Genomic DNA, 8,347 nt, shown 5'->3' with positions numbered 1-8,347 from the left:
GATCGCTCCAGCCCAGGTGTTTGAAGCTGCAGTGAGCTATCATGATCCACTGTATTATAGCCCAGGGGACAGAGGAAGACTTTAACTCAAAAAAATATTTAATTAATTAATTAATTTAAAAAGTCAAGATCTATAATTTCAACCCATAGCCCCTGAAAGTGAAGAAAAATGTATATAGAAATTATGGTGATGAAATTTTAAAGGATGATTATGATGTATGCAGATCTGTCTGGATTGATCAGAGACAGAATGGTCACAGAGAACTGGTTAGACTCTGCTGTATAAAGTATACCTAGCAAAGATTAAGGTTCAGGGAACATTTAATGACTCTTAGAGAGGAAAGCCCTGTGTGTTTGCTTTTTAAAATAACATACCTATATTTTTAAATAAATTATTTATACACACACATATAAATTCTATGTTCACACCAAAAATGGGTTTTGGACTACTTAGATATCATGGATATTATACAAAGATGACTTTGTTCACACCTAAGAAGACTGGAAGACAATTAGAGAACAATGATGTGTCCAGGTGTGCAAGGTATATGAAATGCAGATGGGCAGACACAGACGGAGAACAGCGCATGGTGTGCACCTGGCCTCTAGGGTCAGGGAGCAGCTATCCCACATTGCTCCCTTTTAGAGTCTTGGTCTGTAAGGATTTAAGTGTCTGGGGATCACAGTGATGATAAAAATTCCTTGGCTAATGAGGAACATTGGAAATGAGCCCCTAGGGATACAAAGTCAGCAATGTCTCTATGACCACCTCATTCGTCAGTTCTTCCCTAGCAAAGAAATAGCACACCTTAGCCCAGGCCTGCAACCCCGTCACTTTGGGAGGCTGAAGCAGGAGGATCACTTGAGGCCAGGAGTTTGAGACCAGCCTGAGCAACATAGCGAGACCCCATCTCTACGGAAGAAAGAAAGAAAGAAAGAAAGAAAGAAAGAAAGAGAGAAAGAGAGAAAGAGAGAAAGAGAGAAAGAGAGAAAGAGAGGAAGGGAGCAAGGAAGGAAGGAAGAGCCCACCTCAGCCTCTTCCAATAGCTGATTGCTCTTGCCTGGGATCCCAGGGTCTCATTCAGTTCCTCTGTCCTTCGTGAAGACATCTCTTCCATATGATACATCTAGAGCTACCAAGCAACATTCTACTGTGATGCCAACCAGGTACCCTAAGACACCCTTCGTAAATGTTCAGACATGAACTGGGTGTTCTACTATAATTTCATCCAGATGGGAAACTGTGAAAACAGTACATATATTGAATGATCAGTTCCTAGTTACCCTTGTGTCTCCTGCCGAACTGTCCGTGATTCTCTTCATATGATTTCTTGTATCTTTGCACTGATACTCAAGGTACTTGTCAACTTCTAATCTCATACCTCAGTTTCTACCATGGCCAAGACCATTTCTGTCCTGAGTAAAAATCTGCCTCTTCTAAAGCAGAATGACTGTTAGGAAATTCTCTGACACATACCAGCAGTCCTGTGGCTGCAGGGAGCAAGACATTTGGTCAACGTCAGCTTGTCTTCCCATTCCTGGTTCTTGATATATCTTCCTAGTATCTCTGTTTCCTGGCTGTGTGGTCTCTGGGGATCCATGTAGAATTTTAAAGCTGCCTCCCTAGTCTGTTTCTCTTTATAAAATTACCAAACGTTTTATATAATCAGAACAGCAAGGATGGTGTTATTTTATTTTAGAGACAGAGTCTCGCACTGTTGCCCCACACTGCAGGGCAGTGGTGTCATCACAGCTCACAGCAACCTCAGACTCCTGGGCTCAAATGGTCCTCTGCCACAGCTTCTGGAGTAGCTGGGACTACAAATGCTCACCACTACGCCCACCTAATTTTTCTATTTTTTTTAGAGATTGGGTTGGACTACATTGTCCAGACTGGTCTCCAACTCCTGAGCTCAAGCAATCCTCCCAGAGTGCTGGGATTACAGATGTGTACCAGTGCACCCAGCCAAGGATGGTGTAATTTTAAAAATAATCACTCCTTAACCCTTTCCAGAATTTACATTGTTGACCCTCTGCTATTTAAGCTTTACGTTTTGCAAAAACAACAAAACATTATACAGAAAAAAGGCTTTTGTATCCCTCTCTACTAGGTCTCCTTCACTTGCAAAGACTGTGTTTCTGTCTGGGGCTGTTTCATCTGCTGCTGTAATAAGTGCACATATTACGGTCCTGTTCTCCCATCTTTTCATCAGATTCATCAGTAACATGGAACCCAGAAATGAAACGACTGTTTCAGAATTCCTTCTGCTGGAGCTGACGCAGGATGCAGAACTGCAGCCCGTCCTCTTCAGCCTGTTCCTGTCCATGTACCTGGTCACTGTCCTCGGAAACCTGCTCATCATCATGGCTGTCATCTCGGACTCCCACCTCCACACTCCCATGTACCTCTTCCTCTCCAATCTTTCCCTCACTGACATCTGTTTAAGCACAGCCACCGTCCCAAAGATGCTGGCAAACATCCGAACTCGGAGTCAGAGCATCACGTATGCAGGCTGCCTCACCCAGATGTGCTTTGTTCTGGGTTCTGCTACTTTGGAAAATTTTCTCCTGGCAGTAATGGCTTATGACCGCTTTGTGGCCATCTGTCATCCTCTGAGATACGCGGTCATCATGAACCTTCGTCTCTGTGGCTTCTTGATCCTTTTGTCCCTGTCTGTTAGCATCATGGATACCCTGCTCCATGATCTGATGATCTTGCGGCTGTCCTTCTGCACACACCTGGAGATACCCCTCTTCTTCTGCGAGGTTGTGCAAGTCATCAAGCTCGCGTGTTCTGATACTCTCATCAATAACATCCTGATATATTTTGCAGCTGGCGTGTTGGGAGGTGTTCCTCTGTCTGGGATCATTTTCTCTTATACTCAGATTGCCTCCTCTGTTTTGAGAATGGCATCTTCAAGTGGAAAGTATAAAGCTTTCTCCACCTGTGGCTCTCACCTCTCGGTTGTGTCCTTGTTCTACGGGACAGCTTTTGGTGTGTACGTCAGTTCTGCATTTACGCCCTCTCCCAGGAAGTCGGCAGTGGCTTCGATGATGTACACTGTGGTCACTCCCATGATGAACCCCTTCATCTACAGCCTAAGGAACAGGGACATGACAGAAGCTATAAGGAAACTCTTGGGTAGGAGACCTTCTCTTCTATGATTGCATCATCTGTTTGGGTCTAGGGTTTCCAGAACGAGTCAGAGCGAAATGCATACTGGTGGCTGACTCTTCTCATCACCAAGTTATTCTAAAAGGACTAGTTCACATAATGGGTAAGCACATTTTAACTTGCCTTGAAACCTGATCTGCTTTTTGTATAGCTCTGGGATGTTTCGAACATGAGTTCTATTCCCTATCCTGAGTGTGTTTGGTCATTGCCCATAGAAACCAAACCTGATCATGAGTTCTTGTGATAGTGATTTTGTGGGGAATGGACTCGATAGAAGGGACATGGGAGATGTTGGATGGGGCAGGCAAAGGATCAAACTGAGGCTGTGGTTAGCAGAGACCGGATTCTGCCTGATCTCATGAATAGGGCCATGCGGATTGCACCCCAGGGTTACGGCTACTATGAGATATGGGTGCTGATCTTTTGTTGCCCAATTCAGTAATTGCTATGACTGGTCTCTGTGCAGGGCAACGTGAACATCAGCAATACTGAGCTTCATTGTCAATAAAGCTGCTATAATTAGATTCTTATGGTGGTTTGGGATATTTGGACTTGATCAGTGGGGAAGCTCCTATTTCTAAGAAAGAAACCCTGTTTCAATCATGCATACGCAATAACAGCACTGTCTTTCATTACAAGGATGTCAGAGTAGGCAATGTACAGGAACAATAGTGTAGGGGTTTATCCTGTCCTTCCTGATGCAGTTTCACGCTAGGACTGGTTTTCCCATGGACCCACACAGCTGTGAAAGATGCATCATGATGCCCGGAGACAGAAAACTGACTGTCCTTCTGTGGGCCTGCAAGGAACAGAAACTCTATGTAGAACAGACATTTTTTTTTTTTTTTTTTTTTTTTTTTTTTTTTGGAGACAGAGTCTCACTCTGTCACCTTGTGTAGAGTGCAGTGGTGTCATCATAGCTCACTATAACCTCCAGCTCCTGGGCTCAAGTGATCCTCCTACCTCAGCCTCCCCAGTAGGTACACTACAGTCTACACCCAGCTAATTGTCCTATATTTTGTAGAGATGGCATCTTGCTCCTCCTCTGGCTGGTCTTGAACTCCTGGACTCAAGCGATCCTCCTGCCTCGGCCTCCCAAAGTGCTGAGATTACAGGCGCAAACCACTGTGCCCAGCAGGTATATTCATAATCTTATACTCTCATTGGTCTCCCATATTTTTACCACTTACTTCAGCAATTAAATTTGTTTTATTGTTTTACCAGCTGCTTTTTCTGTTCTGAGCAATAGAATGTAACAAATAATTTCTAGGTAGTCTGGGCAAAAGCTGGTATATGCTTCTGACATATTATTGACTTTGAAAACTTCTCATTGATTTTTGCTAAGAGTATATCTGAGTTTGCCCTTTTCCCCTAAGCTGTCTTCCCTTATATTTCTTTCTGATCTTAAGTAGAGTCCACACAGACAAATATAATTGAAAAAATTCATCATGTGTTTGACATCTTTGAGGATTGGCTGATGTCTTAGGACTCTCCAGTAAACTTTTTAATGTTTCTTTATGAGAAGAGTTATTTTCTGGTGAACTACTTTGCTTTGAGAAGGAGATGTTGAGTGTAGCACAAGAGACAAATAAAGGAAATTAAGTTAGGAAGATTTGGGGCAATACTTTCTCCATTACCTCAAAAAAAGTGGAGCCATAACAAGAATGATCTGTGTGGGTATGGGTTAAACAGTAGAGTCTCAAAGAGGCATCAGTGTGATGGCTGGAGATGGCTGCTGTGGTCTTCAGGGGAGATTTATCCGGCTGTGTTATTTTTAGCACCACGCCTGGGAAACATCTCTCTGCAGGTCACTCAGTGTCTTCTTGCACCATTTCTTGTTTGGTGTCCTTAGAGCAGCTTTAGACATGAATCACCTGAGCCCTTTGTACTGCAGGTTCTCTTAGGTCACTCAGGAACTACACACACTAAACCTCTGAGAGACACGTGAGGGATGAGAATTTTTACTAAGCTCCTTGTAAGACTCCGATGACTTCTGAAGTCTGAGACTTGTGATTTTACTATAAGAACACATGAAACTGGGAATACAGAAGGCCTTTCCTTAATTTTACTTGTTAATTGTCGCACACAAAATAGTGCATAAAATCGATCTGCAGTTCTGAGGGAAGCCACTGCACTCTAACACAATGGTTGGGCATGGTGCCTCACACCCGTAATCCTAGCACTCTGGGAGGCTTAGGTTGGAGTATCCCTTGAGCTCAGGAGTTTGAGACCAGCCTGAGCAAAACTGGAGACCCTGTCCGTATAAAAAATAGAAATATTAGCCAGGCATGGTGGTGCATGCCTGTAGTCACAGCTATTGGAGAGGCTGAGGCAGGAGGATCGCTTGAGCCCAGGAGTTTGAGGTTCCTGGGAGCTATGGTGATGCCACTGCACTCTAGCCAGGGCAACAGAATGAGAACTTGTCTCAAAAAGAAGAAAAAGAAGAAGAAGAAGAGGAAGAGGAAGAAAGAAGACTAGCACAATAATGATAATTATACCTATTTGAGGTTTAAAAAAAAAATAAAACAATGCTGTCATCACAGAACCCACCTGAAGGGTCTCCCACTGTTATCTCCCTATTCCCTCCCAGTGGAAAACACCATCTTGAGTTCCATTTTATCATTCTCTTTGATCTTCTTTAGGTTGATTTCTATGCAATTGCCGGTATTTGAGAATATTTGCTGTATAAAACTGGCAATAGGATTAAACCTCGTTGTCTTAGCACCTTATCATTGTTTGTACTCTTACCCAATATATAAATTTGCCTCTTACCAAACTGGTGAAATGTTAAATCTTAATGTATGAGTTTTTTGTTCTGATTCTTTTTTTCATAATTGTACTTTTGGCCTTCAATCATATTGTTGGGTGTAGCAGTAACTAACTTATTTCCAACACTCTGTATGTTTACTTATGTGCAATAATTCTCCAATCAGGTAGCTTTTCTGATATTGGTGGAAATTTTATTTATTTATAGCTATTTTTCTACTATGAATAAAGCTGTTTGAACATTCTTACATATACCTTCTTCTAAAATGTGTGAGAGTGTTTATGGATGAGATGGGATTATTGGGTATATAGGAATACGTATGCTTCCTGGGGTAGTTCCAAAGGGTTTTCTTAAGTGGTTGAACCAATTTATATGAAAAGTTCCTGTTGACACAATACCTTGACCAACACATTTTCATACGTACTGAGCATCTATCAGGTATAAAAATTATTTCATTGATTGACATATTTCTTGTTATTATAAGTTCTTTTCACTGATTTTGGGAACGTTTATTTTCCTCTTTGTTAGATATCTGATTGTGGTATTTCTACTGAGCTATTTATGTTTTTCTTATTAATTCATGAGTTCTTTATGTAATCAGAGTATTAGTTTTATATGCATTGAAAATTTCCTTATGTTTGTGGATTTTTTGGATATCTGTTTTTAAAATTGAAAAAGTATTTTTTTGTTTTTTATGTTCTTAGAGACAAGGTCTTGCTCTGTTGCCCAGACTGGAGTGCAGTGATGTGATTATAGCTCACTGTAACCTCAGATTCGTGGGCTCAAGGAATCCTCGTGCCTCAGCCTCCTGATTCGCTGGGACTACAGGTGTGTGGCACCACGCCCAGCTAATTTTTAAATTTTTTTTTTGTAGAAACAAGGTCTCACTTTGTTGCTCATGCTGGTCACAAACTCCTGGGCTCAAGCAATCCTCTAGCCTTGGCCTACCAGAGTACTGAGATGTTCTTTTTTAAATGCTTAGTTTTCTGTTCAGAGGCTCTGAGAATGCTAAATATACTCATGTTTAGCACTTTTAAAACTTTATTTAAAAAGTTAGCACACGTGCACTTCCACGTTTATTACAGCATTATTCACTTAAGCCAAGAGACGGAATCAACCTAAGTGTTCATCAACAAATGAGTGGATAAGGAAAATATGGTCAACTTTTAAAAAGAAAGATATTCTGTCATTTGCCATAATATGGGTAAACATGCAGGGCATTACACTAAGTGAAATAAGCCAGGCACAGAAAGACAAATGTCATGTGATCTCACGTATATGTGAAATCTAAAAAAAAGGTTAATTTTGTAGAAGTGGAGAGTAGAATGGTGATTACCAGAGGCTGGGAGGATGGGGAAGGTATAGTTAAAGGAGAGATGTTAGCAAAATGGTACAAAGTTTTAGCTAGACAAAAGTAATAACTTTTTCAAATCTATTGCACTGCATAACTATAGTTAATAATTAGGTAATTTCTATTCCAAAATCAGTAACAGAGTATATTTTGAATGCTCTCACCACTAAAAAAAAATTATGCGAGGTGATGGATATGTGAATTAGCTTGATTTAATCATCCTATAATGTACACACATATCAAAACATCATGTTGTGCTCCATACATACATACAATTATTATTTGTTTATTAAACATAAAATAAAAAATTATCCTGCAGTCAAATGTGGGTTTTGAGTAATGTTCTTTGAATTGCAACATATGGATAAATTCCTGTAACTCCCACCACAATCGGGATGTAGAGCAGTTACATCACCCCTGGATAAATCACCCCATGCCCACTCTTCTCAGGAACACACTCTGCGATGTCTCATGCCTGGGAACTATTGACTTGTTCTCCATACCTACAGTTTTGTCTTTTTCATAATATCCTATAAGTGGCTCCATATGTTCCCCAAATCTGCTCAGGGATACTTATGGCAGCTTCATTCATAATTGATAAAATATGAAACAACCCAAACGTTCTTCCATGGGGAATGGATGAATACATCGTGGTCTATTCTAATCGAATACAACATAGCAAGAAAAAGGCAGGAGCTACTGATACACGCAGCAACTTGTATGAGTATCAAAGGCAGACTCCAAAAGCAGACATTTTAAAATCATTATCATGCCACTTTTATAAGTGTAATGTCACCCAGAATGGATTTATGTTGTGATGATTGAGTTTGTAGATTCATCCTTTGAGAATCATTTTCCCCCTGGGTGTTTAAATTTTGATTTGCAGATTCTACTTGAATTACTATAGGTGTTTCCCTCTCTCTCTTCCCATGCATGCGTTTGCTATTTATCAGCTAACGGATTCACAGTTATCTTTATCAGTCACCAGTCCTTTAAAATCGAGTTCCACCTAATGACTGATCCTGCTACTTGGTGACATTTGACACTATCAAAGG

The 8,347-nt window shown here is 40.9% G+C and overlaps 1 protein-coding gene across 1 annotated transcript; it reads left to right on the top strand.

Annotated features, from left to right (window-relative positions):
• The first annotated feature begins 2,225 nt into the window (after window positions 1-2,225).
• LOC138401183 (olfactory receptor 7G2-like) lies at window positions 2,226-3,164 on the top strand. The gene has a single exon (XM_069496507.1). The coding sequence runs from the start codon at window positions 2,226-2,228 to the stop codon at window positions 3,162-3,164; it is 939 nt and encodes a 312-aa protein (XP_069352608.1).
• Window positions 3,165-8,347: the final 5,183 nt, after the last annotated feature.

This window comes from Eulemur rufifrons, chromosome 2 (assembly GCF_041146395.1).
Source record: "Eulemur rufifrons isolate Redbay chromosome 2, OSU_ERuf_1, whole genome shotgun sequence".
Classification (NCBI taxonomy): Eukaryota; Metazoa; Chordata; class Mammalia; order Primates; family Lemuridae; genus Eulemur; species Eulemur rufifrons.
This window is presented reverse-complemented; position numbering and strand designations above follow the sequence as displayed.